At 35.3% G+C, this 17,850-nt stretch overlaps 1 protein-coding gene across 1 annotated transcript; it reads left to right on the top strand.

Moving 5' to 3' along the window:
- Positions 1–16,775: 16,775 nt before the first annotated feature.
- LOC149181943 (uncharacterized) lies at positions 16,776–17,593 on the top strand. Its single transcript, XM_089414387.1, has 2 exons — positions 16,776–17,432; positions 17,516–17,593. Exons 1-2 carry the CDS (start codon positions 16,776–16,778, stop codon positions 17,591–17,593), a joined length of 735 nt encoding a protein of 244 aa, XP_089270513.1.
- The last annotated feature ends 257 nt before the right edge of the window (positions 17,594–17,850 follow it).

The following is a 17,850-nucleotide window of genomic DNA, read 5'->3' as shown; positions in this document are numbered from 1 at the left end:
AATTGTCTATATCGGGTCCTAAATGTTGTCTTATAAAAATTTCCATTCTCGATTCTCTGTTGATGGTATCCCATCCTCAAATAATTTTTTTAGAAAATGGTGGCTCCCCTTACTTGAAAAAATAGATCATCAACGTGGGGGTGGGGGGGCATTTATTTTTCATGGTCAGGGTGTTTAACTAACAATAATCAATACACATCCTAAACATACCATTATTTTTTCTTAACAAAGAGTACAGGTGCTCCCTAGGGTGACACATTAGGCCTAATATACCCTTTATCTAGCAGCTCTTGCACCTTCATCTTCAACTCATTTACTTCCTAAGAGCTCATCATGTAGGGTGGTCTTGACATGGGGCGACACCCGATACCAAGTCTATGGAGAAGTCTATATATCGATTGGGTGGTAAACTAGGAATATATTTTGGAAAGACATCCAAAAATTCATTAATGACTGGAACAACATTTATTTCCAGCTCCTCACTTTGTTGTCCAGTTTATTCTACTTGAACCATAAATATTTGGCATAATTTCCAAGCACTCATCTTCATTTGTAGAGTAGTGAGTTTCCTTACTGAGATTGGTTTTGGAACACTGTGAATGGTATGAGTTTTCCCATACAGGTTTACACATGTTATAGTTTTTTCCAGGAAGTTTCTAAGTGTTGCCTTCCGCTCCAGCCAATCCATTCCAATCAGTATATCATAAGACCCAAGGGGAAGTAAATTGATATCTATCGTGGTCATGTACCCCTTAAATGGACATTGCTTCACCTGACTGATGACTCTTCTCCTAGTACCAATGCTTATTGTACCAGCCAAGATGTTTTATAGTTTTCTGTTTTTAATTTACAACTTCTTACTATTTGTGGTCCCACATAGCTTAAACTAGATTCGAGGTCAATTAAAATAGAAATAGGTTGGTTAGCGAGAATACCTTCTAACTAAATCATGGTGGACTAATGTTCTGCTTGTCTATCCTCCAAGGTTTCACTTATCCTTGGAATGCATGTGGCCATGTCATTCATTGTAGAAGCTTCGTGAACAGCTTGTATGTTTTACACTGACCTGGGATTATGTGGGTAGTATTTTAGTAAATGAGGCTCACCACATCCCCAACATTTCAGCACTCATTTCTCCCTGTCTCCAATTCCTTTCCTAACATTCAAATCAGTGATTTTTGACCCTACCTGGGAAGTTTCTTGCTAATATACATTCACCTTGAAAAAAAATTTCCGCTGATGAACCTAACCAAATTCTTGAGATACTCTAGTTTTGATCATCTTCCTCCCATATTGACCCTGGTCTTATCCTTATTTGGCCAAGTTTTGGATCCTTCCCCTTTGTTTTTAAATTGTTGGTAGCATAACCTTTCTTTTCTCGCCACCTCATCCATAGTTTTTGGGTTATCAAATTTGGTCTACTCCTTATACATTGTAGGCAAGTAGTTCATGAACCGTTGCACTTTAGCTTTTTCCTCCTTGAGATATGGAATATATCTCAATAAGTTAGTAAATTTGGATACAAAAGTTAGTAAATTTGGATACAAACTAATCTGTGGTGAGTTATCCTAGCCTTAGCTTGTGAAACTCTTTGCCGCGAGCATCATAATATCGTTCACTCAAGTAGCGATCTTGAAGTGTCTACAAAATTCCTCCCATAATATTGTTTTATCCTCCATTCAATGTACATTCTTTGCCTCTTCCCACCATAAGGAAGCTTTTCCTTGTAGCTAATAAATAGCTAACCTGGCTTTCAAGTTACTCTCATAATTGTAAAATTGAAATACTTCGTCATATTCAATAACCAAGCCTTTGTGTCCTCTTCCTTCTCCCCATCAAAAATGGGGGGCTTGATCTTTACGAATTCTCCTTGGCGTTTTGGCTACCTTTTCCACTTAGGCTTCCGAAAATAGGATTTCTCTGATTCCCGTACACTCTCATATTTTTCAAGGTTCAACTATTCTCCTTCATTATCTATGGTTCCACTATTTTTTGGCTTGATTTCTTTGTTAAAGTTCTAATCATTCTTTCTTCTTCCTCACTGGTGTGTAGAAACCATTCGTTATTTTCCCTTAGATGTGCCAATTTCCTTTGTAGATTTTTTATGACATCCATGAATGGGTTTGTAGTGGGAGTGGCTCCTTCCCCCATTTCCACATACAAACCATCTCCCCTAGGTGCATCTTCAGTCATCTTGTTGAATTTATCTTTTAGCTTAATCAACCTGCTGTCCCCATAGCACAATGAATCATTTATTAATTTATTGTGCTTTTCCTATGTACATACTTTTATGTTGTGGTGGTTTGTTAATGCCCAGTGGAGAAAATGGGCTTTGATACCATATGTCACATCTCCTATGGCTACTAATATATATATATATACACACACACACACACACACACTTAACCATTTACCCTTAAAGTCAACATACATTAGTCTATTATTTTTCCTATATGCAATCGATAATGGTGATACATGTGTTCTTTCCTCTATGTATCTAAGTTTATTTTTTTTATCTCACCATGGTTTTATTTCAACAAGGAAGCTTCTATTCACCTTCTCATCACCCTAGGAGTTAGTGTTGAGTTGATTGTCCTTGCCAACATTTATGTTAAGCGCCACACCTTTGTTTTAATATATTTATATGATACCTATTACTCCAGGTCGAAGGTTGATGTAGGAATGGGTAATATGTTTGACATAATTTGTATGGGTTGGGGTTATACTATGTTTCAAACCCCTGGTACCAGCCTGGCGAGGTTAAGGTATGAGAAGTACTACTACCCACTTGCCACGTCAACTCATTCACATGGGCAGATAGTTGAGCTTTAGATTATGTGTAATGATGGAGATCAATATGGATGGAGATCGACAGTGGACAGTAACGTTGAAACCATAAACCATGTTTACCCTTACCTTCCCCTCCCACTACTCATTGTTCTCGTTGCTCTTCATGAGGAAACCTTGTCGAACTTTGAGCTCTGGTTACTAGTAAATTCTCGTGATTTCCTCCACTCAGCATTGTTCACCATCTCCATGCTCAGTGTTTTCTCGCTGTCGAGTTTGTGCAGTTACATACAAACCCTTGTCCTGTCGTTTTGGTGTATATCCAATCTTTTGCCGCTATTTATAGGCAGGGTGTTCCTAGTCTAATTTATGCCTCCAATTCGGCCAGCTCAGCTCTAATCGCATAGTGCATTGAATTATTTTTATTCTCTTGACTCTCCCCTCTGAGGTGTAAATTTTGTCAATTTTACTGCAACAGGTAAGAGGGTTTTGTTATTATTCTCCTATAATCTCTCTATTGATAATTTCATATGTTCTGTTGTTATTCCTCAACTAATTATTGTGGTTTCTCGGCCAACAGGTTGATCTCCTTCTCTAAGGTGAGGATCTGATAGCTATTCCGCTTTACAACACCTCTCCAAGCATTTATTTTACCAACTACATTAATGGAACATGTTCTCACTTTAGGACTCCTACAGGTAAATAAGGTTGTGTGTTTTTTTTCTTTTTGTTCCTTTTTCTAAACCCTAAAGTGTTTCTCTCTGCCTCATATGTGAATCAACTATAACCCAGGTCCATTTTTCTTCTAGGTTTGATTTGGGTTCATTTTCAGTTCGAACACTGATTCCCCAATTTCACAAGTAAACCCTTGCTTCATGAACAGAGTTTTAAGCACATTATTTACAGTCTTTTACAGTCTTAAGTACAGTCATAATTTCATTTTTTTGTTAAGCACAATCTTTTTCACGGGTTTATGGTTTCTATGCTTCCTAATCACAATTGTTGTTGGTAATGCTATGCACAAGTACTCCAAAATACCCTCGCTTTACCTCTTCTGTGGCTTACCCCATATTGCCCACACTCTATCATTCACGACTTATCTCCTTACTACTTATTTCCAGGTTAGATGCACTTTTGTTTTGCTGGACTCTAGATGATGGAAATGCTATAACTGTGGATTGTGTTATAGTACAGTTTCTGCTTGTTAATACTCTAAATGGCATCGTTCCTCTGCTATCCAGTGAAATTTCCTTAAATTATATTTCTTATAAGTTTGTTCAAGGATGGCTTGAAGCCAATAGTTATGATATTGACATCATAATTTTGTCACTGAGTGACTACCCATTTGGTAATTAATTAATACAATCAAAATTTGTATTAATGGATATTTACAGGCCCTCAATGAGCATTGTTGGCAATTTATGTAGAGCTCTCCTCTCAGTTTTTTCCTTTTGTCTAGTTAATGATTTTATCCTAACTATGACCCACTTCACTCTATGTTGTCATCGGTTTGCCTAATTTGGGTTTCAGTGACAAAAACTCTTTATGAATTTAATTTTAATTATAAATATAATTTATTTGCAATGTCATTGACAAAATCCATTTCCTATGTATGAAGTGTTGTAGGAATGCAATTATTTCTTCTTTCCTTGAAGTTTTATGCTAAATTAGGGAGGCTTTAATGCCTTTCTGTACCAGTTGAGAACCCGGCCTAGGTAGTGCTACAACTACATAATTGTTTTCCTATGCTTTAGTTTAGCAAATGGGTTTGTTAAATTTAATTGATACCATGTTAGATTTGAGGGTTCTCATACCCTCTATTTTTATTCAAAATTCTATTTCAATGGGAAGAATGAATGTGATAATTAAATGTTCTTGTAGTGTCCTTTGATTATCGAATGGTAGTCACATGCCTTGATTAGTGAATGGTAGTCACATGCCTTGTTTTCCTATGCATTTATCTTTTCTTACACAATTGAGGATACTAGTATGATTTATTATGCATGCATATACTCTTATTGTTTTCTTTTACATAAAATTTTCTTAGAATGACAAGTTTTTCTTCCTGGCAATAACTAGTGTAGAATTTTTTTTCCATCTACTATCTTGTAGATAATATGCAGATCTAGAACAGATGCATGAAATTGCATGCATAAATACTATTACATTTTCATGTGTTCATACAATAATGATATCTATATATATATATATATATATATATATATACATACTCTCTATGCTACATATTTACTAAATTGGTCCTTGGATCTGGAGATTTTATTATTATTTTTTTCCTTTAGCTAAAATGAAATACTATTTTGCTATCTAGAATGGTTAGCTACTAATAATATCTATCTACTTTAATACCAATAATTTTCTTCTAGATCCATACCATTATACCAAGTATAAAGTAACTTAAAATTAATCTTCCCTTGTACATATCATTTATAACAAAGATAAACTGTTATCAAACAAATAAATGATGAAATTTCTTTCTTCATCCATTATCATTCAGATCATCATTTCCTAATACATAAATCCTATTCTACATGACATTCTAAGATTCGATCTGCAATACAAAAACTCATAGATATATACTAACCATAAATGCTATACAGACAATCATAGTCTAACCAGAATGTCGCTGATAGAATCCACTTGGAGCAGAACATTGTTTTCCTCCCAACCGTAGAATTGTTTCTTCCCAGTTCACCCCCGAGCAAAGATTTCCTATCCAAGATAACAACCTATTGATTCTTGCAATAGACATTTTATGTCTTCTTTTCATGAGAGATTTTTCTTAAAGGCATCCCGCTTTATCAGATTTTTCTCTTTTTGCCAAAAGCTCGCTTTTTATCTTTAGTGACACTTTTTGCTAATCTCAACTTAGCGTTTATCTCTAGTTAAGTTCTTAATGAAACTTTGTCTCCCATCCATTAAGTTTATCCAAAATTTCTTCTAATCATGGAAAGATTATCAAAATATAATATCATCTGTGAATGTTCGCTTTCCAATAAATTCCCATTTATTACTTATTTCTTTATAAAACAATTATATACACAATTACATCATCTTTCTAAACGATTTTTCTCACATCATTGTTTATTTTTAATAAACAATGAAAAAAAATAAATATTTCTAACAAATGGTATTACAATTATATGATATTAAATTATAAAAAATAATAATAAAATAAATTTAATCTTTTTATTATAATCAGATATAAATAACTTACCTTTAACAAATTATATTTTTATTATTATTCAATAAATAAATAAATAAAATAAAAGAAAACTAAACTAAATTAAATAATGTTAAAATTTAAATATATAAAAGTGCATTTCTTATCAAAATTAAAGTATCCAAAACAAATCCAGAATTCCATTTAAGGAAATTTAATAATAATAATAATAATAATAATAATAGTAATAATAATAATAATAATATCCATTTTGAGAGGAATCGATCCGGGGTTCGGCGATGGCGAAAGAAGGAGAAAAATCCATGAGATCCGACTCTGAGGCTGCGGGATCGGCGACGGTCAAGTACAGAAATTTGTATCTGCATATCGCTCCACAGGTGAAAGAGGGCTTCCTGGGCAATGCGAGATCTGAGTATCGAATAGATCGGGCAACCAGGGGCTACAGTAATGTAAATATCAGTGAAGCGCGCCCGGAAACAGAGTGGAGGGCTTACAATCACATTATATTGACATGCAGTGGTACGCTGATACAGATCCGAGGACAAGAAGCCCAGGGCGACAAAACCCTGGAGGTAAGAAAACAAAAACCCAAAAATTTTGTTCATCAGGATCGGGATCCGTTTCTTCTTGTTGCAGATCTTGTTGAAAACGTGCCTTTGAGCCCAGATTGGGCATTATTTTTCCTGATCCGTGGCATGGAGCCGGGATCGAGCCACAGGATCTATAATCTAGACTTGCGCACTGTAAAACGCCCCCCATTCTGGGTTACGCCTTGGATAGGAAGCAGCAACTGCGTCTATAGGAAAACGATCTGGCAGACTGTTCCTCTGCCCCCTCTTGGAAAGCTGCGGACCCGATCTGTCATATTCCGGCAGCCCTCAATTGGATCGTTCGAAGACCAAAAAAGGGGCGAGAGCTTGGTTCTAACTTCCCTGAGATCTACAATACTGGATACTGGAAAAGAGCGGATCGACAAACAGCACATATGGATCCGCGATAACAAAAAAACCCCTCATAGATCTGAATCTCAGATTCAGACCACAGATCGAATCAGGGACCAGAGAGAGGAGCTGATCACGAGGGAAAAGCTAAAGAGTCAAACAGCATCTGCAGTAGATGTATGGGAAGAAACAAAAAAATATCTATTTATCAGATCCATGGAAGGAAATACAATATGCATTAGATCAGGAAAATGGGAGGCGACAAACACCCTCAAACAGAGGATACAAGAAAGAACAGGAATTCCTCCATGCAATCAACTCCTTCTCTACATAGGAAAAGTATTGCAAGAGGAACGTAAGCTAATAGAATATGGTATAGGAAACAATTCAACAATCTGCCTCAACACAAGGATACGCGGAGGCTGTTCTGGCACAAGCTCAAAAGGACCTGCGTCATTTAAAGATGCAGTAAAAGGGAAGTTGGAACCACAAATGAAACGAGAACAGCAAACTACAGTACCTGGGACCTATATTGTAGAGCAGACATCACACAACCCAGCCTTAACAATTATCATACCAGAGGTAAATGAAATAAATACCGATTATCTAACCAAAGCAGTGATATGTAGGTTCAATGGATTCTGGCCCAAACCGGAAGCCCTCCGTCAATGGATCTACTCTATATGGACAGAAAACTGTGACATCCATTTATGCTCCAAGGGATTCTTCATTGTCAAATTTGACACCATAAAGGATAGGGATTATGCATTAAACGATGGGCCATGGTTCTGGGGCAATGCAGGACTGTTTGTAAAACCTTGGTTCCCGGATATCGACCCCAACAACATGGTAGTCTCCAAAATCACTGTATGGGTAAAACTGTTTAACTTACCTATACATTTTTGGCACTACAAAGTACTAGAAGGAATTGGCAATGCTTTGGGGACATTCCTAAAAGTGGACAGCGAACGTCTATCAAAAGATATCTACACTTTCGTCGGGATCTGTGTGGAGGTCGATCTCAGTCAAGGTTTACCGGAACACATCCTCTTAATCCACAATGGAAAGCAATGGGCACAGCCACTAGATTACGAAAACACTGCCTTTCGCTGCCGTATATGTAGACAAACTGGTCATCTTCAGAGTGCATGTCCACAAAATAAAAAAGAAAGGAAAAGAAGACAGCCCCCAAAACCAAAAGGCTGGCAGTTTTCGCCCACATGGACAGAGGATATAGAAGTGGAACAGAAGGAGGAAGACATCAGCGCACCTCAAGAAGTTGTAGAAGAAGGAAACAATCCAGAAATCAAAAATGAAAACAGCAGACACCACCCATAGCATAATGAAAATCTGATTGGACCAGCAACAGATCCAAATGAAAGTAAGCCACAGCAGCAATATGAGAACACAGGTCAGGAAATCGGGGGCAGTAAGAGAGCACACTCCTCAACAAGCTCAGATTCTAAAAAAGAAAACATGGCTGATACAAACGAACTTCAAATGACTATTGTAACAACCACACCCAACAATGAAGGTTGGCGGAAAGTGGAAAAAAAGAAAGGTAGGAAAGCATAGACAGAAAATTCTACAGATCATGTTCTTGCAGAACAAGTTTTGATAACGCATATGCTATTGTTGCATCTACAACATGTAATTTTACTCAAATTGAATAAAATTACGATTTTTCCAGTGGAAAAAAAATAATAATATCCATTTTTAAGGTCGTAGCCAAGCCAGACACCAAATCGGTGTATGAGACCCCCTTGTTTGTGGGACAAGAGACCCACCTCCGTGCAGTGATTTGACTGCTAAGTCTACGAAGGCATACATACTCTACCCCCCTAAACTAAATTAAATAATGTTAAAATTTAAATATATAAAAATGCATATCTTATCAAAATTAAAGTATCCAAAATAAATCTAGAATGCCATTTAAGGAAATTTAATAATAATAATAATAATATCCATTTTTAAGGTCACAGCCAAGCCAGACACCAAATTGGTGTATGAGACCCCATTGTTTGTGGGACAAGGGAGCCACCTCCACGCAGCGAAGGCATACATACCCTACCCCCTAAACTAAATTAAATAATGTTAAAAATTTTTACTGCTAAGTCTGGGAAGGCATACATACTCTACCCCCCTAAACTAAATTAAATAATGTTAAAATTTAAATATATAAAAATGCATACCTTATCAAAATTAAAGTATCCAAAATAGATCTAGAATGCCATTTAAGGAAATTTAAGAATAATAATAATAATAATAATAATAATATCCATTTTTAAGGTCACAGCCAAGCCACACACCAAATTGGTGTATGAGACCCCATTGTTTGTGGGACAAGGGACCCACCTCCACGCAGCCAAGGCATACATACTCTACACCCTAAACTAAATTAAATAATGTTAAAATTTAAATATATAAAAATGCATATCTTATCAAAATTAAAGTATCCAAAATAAATATAGAATGCCATTTAAGGAAATTTAATAATAATAATAATAATAATAATAATAATATCCATTTTTAAGGTCACAGCCAAGCCAGACACCAAATTGGTGTATGGGACCCCTTGTTTGTAGGACAAGGGACCCGTATGAGACCCCCTTGTTTGCCCTAAACTAAATTAAATAATGTTAAAAATTTTTACTGCTAAGTCTATGAAGGCATACATACTCTACCCCCTAAACTAAATTAAATAATTTTAAAATTTAAATATATAAAAATGCATATCTTATCAAAATTAAAGTATCCAAAATAGATCTAGAATGCCATTTAAGGAAATTTAATAATAATAATAATAATATCCATTTTTAAGGTCATGGCCAAGCCAGACACCAAATTGGTGTATGAGACCCCCTTGTTTGTGGGACAAGGGACCCACCTCCACGTAGCCAAGGCATACATACTCTACCCCCTAAACTAAATTAAATAATGTTAAAATTTAAATATATAAAAATGCATATCTTATCAAAATTAAAGTATCCAAAATAAATATACAATGCCATTTAAGGAAATTTAATAATAATAATAATAATAATATCCATTTTTAAGGTCACAGCCAAGCCAGACACCAAATTGGTGTATGAGACCCCCTTGTTTGTAGGACAAGGGGCCCGTATGAGACCCCCTTGTTTGTGGGACAAGGGACCCACCTCCACGCAGCGATTTGACTAAGTCTACGAAGGCATACATACTCTACCCCCCTCTGATTTTGAACCTGTGACCTCTTACTAGGAAAGACATGCTCTTAACCATTAGGCCCACTAAAACTGTATAATAATAAACTTAAAATATGCGTGTTAACACTTCCATTTAGAAATTTAAGTTAAAATAACTTTAATTCTCCTTGATTCTCAATTGTTATATACTTGTTACATTGTTCAAATTGAATTTCTATTTCTAGTTTGTATTATAAAATAGAAAAAGAAGAAGAAGATAAACTCTATAGTATTTGTTACTAGCGAAAATCTTTTTTATGTTTTAATACTATATAATATTATAATTAAGTATAATATTTTATTATTTTATATACCAGTTTGATTAATTATTTTAGTTAAATTGAGAAATCCATTTTTATGTTATAAACGTCGGAATACAAATATAATCTAATTGTTTTACATTTTTCTAATTTAAAAATACTATTCTCTTTCGAATTGTGATTTTTTTAATTATTATAATTCTATTTTTAAATACATAAATAAAATTGTCGTTCTAAAATAAAGTAATGACATTGAGAGTATATAAAAAAACATAATTTAATGTAATATACACCCCACATCTATCCAATTAAAATAGTTTTTCATTTATCTTTATTTCAGATTATTATCATTCTAATAACAACAACCTATGGAACCATTAAGGTACTTGATAAAATAAAGTTACTATAGTCATAGTTCAACATTTACCTTTATTTATGCTATGCTATATATCATGAGAAAGCCACTATCTTGAATGTCCAACTAATTAAATGTTATGTTTGGGGCTTGACGAGGTTCACCGCCACATCTCCTTAAGGAATGATTTCTATATTTTTCTTTTAAGTTAATAAATCTCAACTATAGGTATAAGCACCTGTAAGTGGTCTTTCGAGGAGTTTATGATTTAACAAGGTTTTTCTTTTTTCTGAACTTTAACTTGACTTCCGGCTTAATATTTCATAAGGTTATAAGAGCTTAATGAGGCACCTGTCGATTCCTCTCAAAACCAACTTTATCCTATCGCTACACTTTTCTAGGTCTTATGATTTAGACATTTGGGAGATGATCCACCATTGTTTGGCTCGGAATCAGATCAAACGGTCTACGCAATTTCGGTTCGATAATGGTAATCAACCACTTTTCTCACTCTCGCCGCCGGTAATTTGCACATCATCGCTACCTGAACCTATCTGCTGTGATTTTCGACTAGGGTTTTATTAATTACGAGTTGGAAATTCCTGCTTCTCTACAAGTATGATAAGTTTCCAAGAGTTAATTGCATCAACCCTTTTGTTCCTTTGCCTCGTTATGTTTTCACATTGAATTGAGTTTAAAATTTCAGCCTCCTTATAGGTCTTAGCCCAAGTTTCCAGTCTGTTGCTGGAAGGTTCCAGTGGCGGGTCCTCCTATACGAGTTGGAGATGGCTAGCTAAGGGAGGATGCTACTGGTGTCGCCAAAGGTTAAACCTTCCTTTTATTGTGCTCATTTACAAACTAAGGTCTCTCTGTCATTTTTAGGGATGAGGATATGCATACAAGTTGAAGCTTCTATAGGTGAGGACCCGTACTTGTTTCTTGGCCAATTCTATTAGTTACAGAATTGTAATTCCAGATTTTTACTAATCTTAAACATCCTCTCTGTGCAGGTTAGGGTTTGTACAACTCACATTCTTGTACTGGATTTACTTACCTTTGGAATTTTGGGGTCTCGTCCTTACAATGTTCTTGCCTCACCAACGTATCCTACTCGGCGTAATTTCCCTTATTATTTTTTGGTTGTTGCGGGCTACAAGCTTACTGCCGCTAGTCATGGAACTTAATTTTGTTATAGATTTACATTATTTTATTTACGGCTAGCTTGCCGCTCGAAATAGCATACCTGCTAATATAGGGTTTCAAGTTTTTTTCTTCTTGTATTGTTTGATATGAAGCCTACCCACTGTTTTGGTGTAAAAAGCTCGTCTTGCGGACAAGACATGATCTTCACAGACTCAATGACTGAATCGAGTAACAAACAAATAAACCAATAAATATTTTTGTAGGGTCATCTTAATTGACTTAGAAAAAAGGATAATGAAATATAGAATCCAATGGAAATACCTGATGAAGACCCAAATATCTGATGAAGACCTTTGTTGTGGTTTGATGCAACTTCTTGATTCTCAGAATCCAAACGTGCAAATGCAATAACAAATAAAGAATTAAAGGCATATGATATATAAATGATTAAATAAAACTTATAGTAGTTACCAAGGAGCTAGTACTTAATATCATTACCAATGAAAAAACGAAATTAAAACATAACTACATCATATCCATTAGACAATATGGTGAGAAAGAAACATTATTTTGTATTATAATTGAAAAAAAGGGAGAGATACAACCTAAACTTATGCTACAAACCTCCTTCCAACAGTCTCCAATATTCCCTTAAGTGACAAGCTTCCAGCGTCAAATTGCCATCATAAGTTTACATCAAAAGTCAACTCCTTCCTCTCTGGTCTGTGTTGAATTTATAGGCCAAGAGGAGGAGGATTGAGATCCTCTTCCTAAGGATCAGATCCATAAAAAGAGCGATTAGGGTTCCAAAAAGAGAGGAAGTAGATCCATAAATCAGATCCATAAAAAGAGCGATTAGGGTTCCAAAAAGAGAGGAAGTAGATCCATAAACCAAGGGATGAGGACCAAGTAGTTAGGGGTTTGAGTTTTCTTTTTGGTATAATATTCAACAACAAGGCTTCTATAAATTGCTTTTTATTTTTACCTACGCTAAAAGGTTTCCACACATTTTAATGGAGAACAAAGTGACAAATTGGGTAGGGTACAATGATTAGAACTGCGGTTGCATATAGTTTTTAGAAAAAGTTCGACACCACTTGAAAATAGGTTTTTATGCAATATAACTTGGGATTTTTGTTGGATTTGAGATAGTTTTACTTCCAACATTGTAGGGGATCGCTTGGAAACAATTCATTGGATAACGAGAGACTCGGATTGGTGGTCATTATCTAATGGCGACAAAATGGCATGTAACACCCACAAGGGTTGGGACAAGACCTGAAGTTTTGGAAAAGGATGTGCATAATCTCTTTATTTTATGAAATAGCAAGTTGTGAGTTTGTACAAATTATTTCGAAGTATGTTTTGTTTGGAAATTCTTTGTTGATGACCAAATTATTTTATTACTTATTTCATTATTATTGGGTAAGACTTTGAGGTTGTTTATTTATTACATTGTATACTCTTTGGTCTTCTATTAGCAGGTATTGGCTTTGCAAATTTCTCTGCGGTTTCTCCTATGTGTTTAACAATTTTAGTTAGATCGACAAGATTTTCTAGTTTGATGATGCGATGGTAGAATTAGTGCATGCATTCAAAACACTCACTATGGCATATCTGAAAATTGTATGGTTCTGTAATATGAGAAAACTGTGTAAATGTTACAGTTCGATGCATGCGACCCTTTTTTTTCTTCTTCTTTTTTTTAGAAAAATTAATATACTTAAGCCTCTCTACAGTCTAAGTTACCTCTACAACAGAAAAACACATTGGACAATTGACTCAATGAATGTACAAACATTTCCTTTGAAACAATGAACAAACGTGAGTCCAACTTACAATTTTTACATGAATAATTATAGAGTTCATCCAAGTAAAAACCACAGATTACAATACTTACCTGTTTTAAGTTAGACAACGAGTATATCGAGAGGGAACTCAGCCCACCTCTCAACCGATGAGATAGGTGGTCAACACCCATTGTCCTCTCGATCCTTTCACTTCCATATTAGTCAATACAAGGATCTACAAGATCCTCCTGAAGCCTTCTCAAACTGTTCTTACTCGAGCCCATGTTTTTGCAGACTTTACCAGTCCACACTAGGGATTCCATTGGCTAACGAAATTGAGAATTCCCTTTATGACCTCTAGCAGGTTTGAAACCTAATTCGAAACTAATTCCATAAACCCTAAATAAGAATGTTAATCCTTTATTTTGCAACTTCCTTTTTAATAGCATCAATTTCCAATTGATTTTCCATTTGAGTGTGTTTGTGATATTGATCAACAAAGGCATGGGCTTTAGAGCCGAGCCCACGCCTTGGTCTCGCTGAGGGTGTTGTGGTCCCCAACTTTCCTCCTTGAACGTGCATGTTGTCGACACATGGAAAACAAACACGGAAGATTTTAATAGAGACTAGAGGTGAATAGAGGTGAAGAAAGGCGAGACAAGAAAAAAAGGGAGGGTGATACAACAAAAATCATAATGAACACGAGGTCAAGGAAACCCAATGGAGGAAGCGGCTCCTGTGTCTAAAGCCTAAGATAAGAAGGAAGCAGAATGCACCAAGAAGGTGGATACAAATAATATACCAAAGAGAGCGTAACATAAATCAACATAAAATGAGTGAGAATCACGACAATGTGAAACAATATACGTGAAATAAAGTAATCCAATTGTGGCAGTGAAAAGAGGTGATGGCGTCAACTTAGACATTTTCCGTAGAAGAAACAAGGTGAGGAGGGATTGGTTATTCCCTTTATTGAGCATCAACAAAGAGGTGGAAAATTGCCATTAAACACTGAAAGTTACCAGTATATGCGAGATATACCATTTCCTCCCCTATGAAACAATGAAAAGAGTTGAAACATTTTCGTTTAGGAAATATAACTTATGAAATAAGCTTTGCGACTAGTAATGTCATTAATGGTAACCACCTTATAATTGCACAATAAATTCATAAGGAATTGCATCTCCACACAGAAGATCTCGCTCGAATTCAATTAAATGCTTGCCATACATAATCCATGCGAAAATGTATTCGGTAACACATTATGAGCCAAACTTTCATAGAACACACCTAGCTACTAACCGCACTAGTTACACTCTCTTTCTAAGTCGCCCCAAAATATATATAAAATAATTTTATATTATAAAATAAAAAATATTTCCTCCCCTATGAAGCAATGAAAAGAGTTGAAACATTTTCCTTTAGGAAATATAACTTATGAAATAAGCTTTGGGACTAGTAATGTCATTAATGGTAACCAACTTATAATTGCACAATAAATTCATATTTTCCTTTAGGAAATATAACTTATGAAATAAGCTTTGGGACTAGTAATGTCATTAATGGTAACGAACTTATTATTGCACAATAAATTCATAAGGACTTGCATCTTCCCATGGAAGATCTTGCTCGAAATCAATTAAATGCTTGCCATAGATAATCCATGTGAAAATGTATTCGGTGACACATTATGAACCAAGTTTTCATAGAACACACCTAGCTACTAAGCACACTAGTCACACTCTCTTTCTGAGTCACCCAAAATATATATAAAATAATTTTATATTATAAAATAAAAATTATATTATAATATTTAATATTATAATTTTTTTAACTAATTAAAAAATATCTTCATTAATCTTGAAAAGATATTTTACTATCATCTTTATTTCGAAATTAGAAATTCATACCCATATTTATACTTTCTTTGTAACCTTCCATATAACAGAAAATTCTATATAGCATATTTATTATTACTTAATATAAAAATTATATCATAACATTTAGTATTATAAAAAAATTAATTACTTATAAACAATACCAATTTTGTATTTATGATTTCTATTACCTCAAATGTATTTATGATTTCTATTACCTAGGGTAAATCAAATATCATATATATTATTCAAAATTTGAGGTATATTCTAATTAAATTTACCATTTCACTGTTTTATTAAATGCCTTATTATCCCACTTTTTTGGTTAAATTTTCTATTGTATCTATACATATGTATGCACCAAAAATCATGCAGAGTTAAACAACATTTACAAAAGATTGTATTTGGATGGTAATGGTAGTGTAACTCGTTAGTTTTTTTTCCCCGAAAATTATAAAAATTTTGGATAGATTTTGATAAAATTTAACAAGGATTTTTGTAAATTCAATATATAGTTTTTAAATTTCGAGATTTTGAGTACTTTAAAAATCTTTAATGATATTAAATTTATTTCTGCCATCAAAAATATGATTTAAACATGATTTTAAAAAATTGGCGATTCTCCCCTGGCTTTGTATGCGACCTAGCCTGCCTGTGATACAGTATCATACCATTTTGACCATTCACGCAATTCCCAGGCCTTTGTGACGACCTAGGCTACATGTGATACAGTATCATACCGTACGTTTTGGTACCTAAAACCTTGATTATAGATGGGAAACACATATAGCCTACATGTGATACAGTACCATATGGCGACGTTTTGGTACCTAAAAACTTGATTATTATTAAATGGCAATTTATCAATCGGTTTCTCGATGACATTTTCACATACCTTCACCTTTATATTTTCACATACCTTCACCTTTATATTTTCACATACCTTCACATTTAACAAAGGACGTGAACGTGTTCACGCCACATGTTGTATTAAATACGAAAATATGCGGTCGTAAACAAAATCTGAAATGATGGTTGATGCGATTCGCATCATTCACAAAATACATTGATGGTAAAATATCCTGGGTGGTATACCACCGGCTTCTTTAAATCGACGACAACAATTATTTCGTATTGTTGACGTTATAGTTCGACTCTGTTATCAGCTTTTCCTTTGCAGTTGTGAAGTGATCAAGATGGCGAGCGGAACTGCTAGTTGCATGAGTTTAAGGCTTCTGGTGAACAAGCAAAGTCGGAAGATATTGTATGCGGAGGCAGGAAAGGATTTTGTCGATCTTCTCTTCAGCTTTCTCACGCTACCAACGGGTTCCGTTCTGAAATTGCTTTCAGCGTTGAAAAATGCAAAGAGAGTCGGCTGCCTCACTAATCTTTACAACAGTGTAGACAAGCTGCAGACTATGTTTATGATTTCCGAGAAATCCGACTTGCTGGAGCCTAAGGTTCTACCTAACCTTTCCAACAAAATCCTTCGAATAGAGTCGGCAAACTCGGTACCTACACCCACAGTCTATTATGTTTGCAGGTACCTGCAAAATGGTGGTACCCACCATATGACCAGTCAGATAGGCGGCAGGTGTTCCTGCGGCAACAACACGAGCTATCAGGTGCAATTGCCGAACCCTTCCATGGGAGATAGAACTGATGCTGTAGGAGTAAGTGCAAGTGGAAGCGGCGGGGGAGGATATGTGAAGGAGACGGTTACCTTCATAATCACCGATGACTTACAGATATCTCCCGGATCAACCATTACCAGCCTCAACTTGCTCAATAAGCTGAATGTCAAAGATTTATCAGATTTGGCGGAGCGAAACGCGAGTGTGGGTCCCGATGAGGTAAGGAGATACTATACCTGTTATAGTTTGCGTTCATAACTATGCTGTTAACGGGAAGACCATAATAAATTTATATTTATCAGGCACTGCAGCTGCTATGGGGTTCACTGGCTTCCCCGACGCCTTTGAACGACGTTTTCCATGCTGCCGTCTCTACTTGAAGGTCAACGTCTCTACGAAAGGACATGTGTTGTTTGGTGCTCGTCAAGAGAATGCTGATGTCAAGTTATATTTTTTTTGTGTTGCAGTGGGCGGGCTGTATTTTTGAATTTTGAATATGCATTTCGAGATGGTCATTAATCGAAAGAAGTTTTGGTGCTAGTATTCGGCAGTGTAATCTTAGGTCGCATACAGAAGAAGGTGCACTATTTGCTTTTAATGGAGGTTTAGCAGAAGTAGTATTAAGTTCAGTTTAAAT

Source organism: Pinus tabuliformis, chromosome 3_2, assembly GCF_031772625.1.
Source record: "Pinus tabuliformis cultivar Carrire ecotype Pingquan chromosome 3_2, CPIR1, whole genome shotgun sequence".
Taxonomy (NCBI): Eukaryota; Viridiplantae; Streptophyta; class Pinopsida; order Pinales; family Pinaceae; genus Pinus; species Pinus tabuliformis.
Note: the sequence above shows the minus strand (reverse complement) of the source record. Positions and strands in the feature narration are given on the sequence as shown.

Coding starts and splice junctions, on each gene's coding strand:
- LOC149181943 (XM_089414387.1), top strand. CDS start 16,776: ATGGCGAGCGGAACTGCTAGTTGCATGAGTTTAAGGCTTCTGGTGAAC. Junction 17,433..17,515: donor CGAGTGTGGGTCCCGATGAG/GTAAGGAGATAC, acceptor TATATTTATCAG/GCACTGCAGCTGCTATGGGG.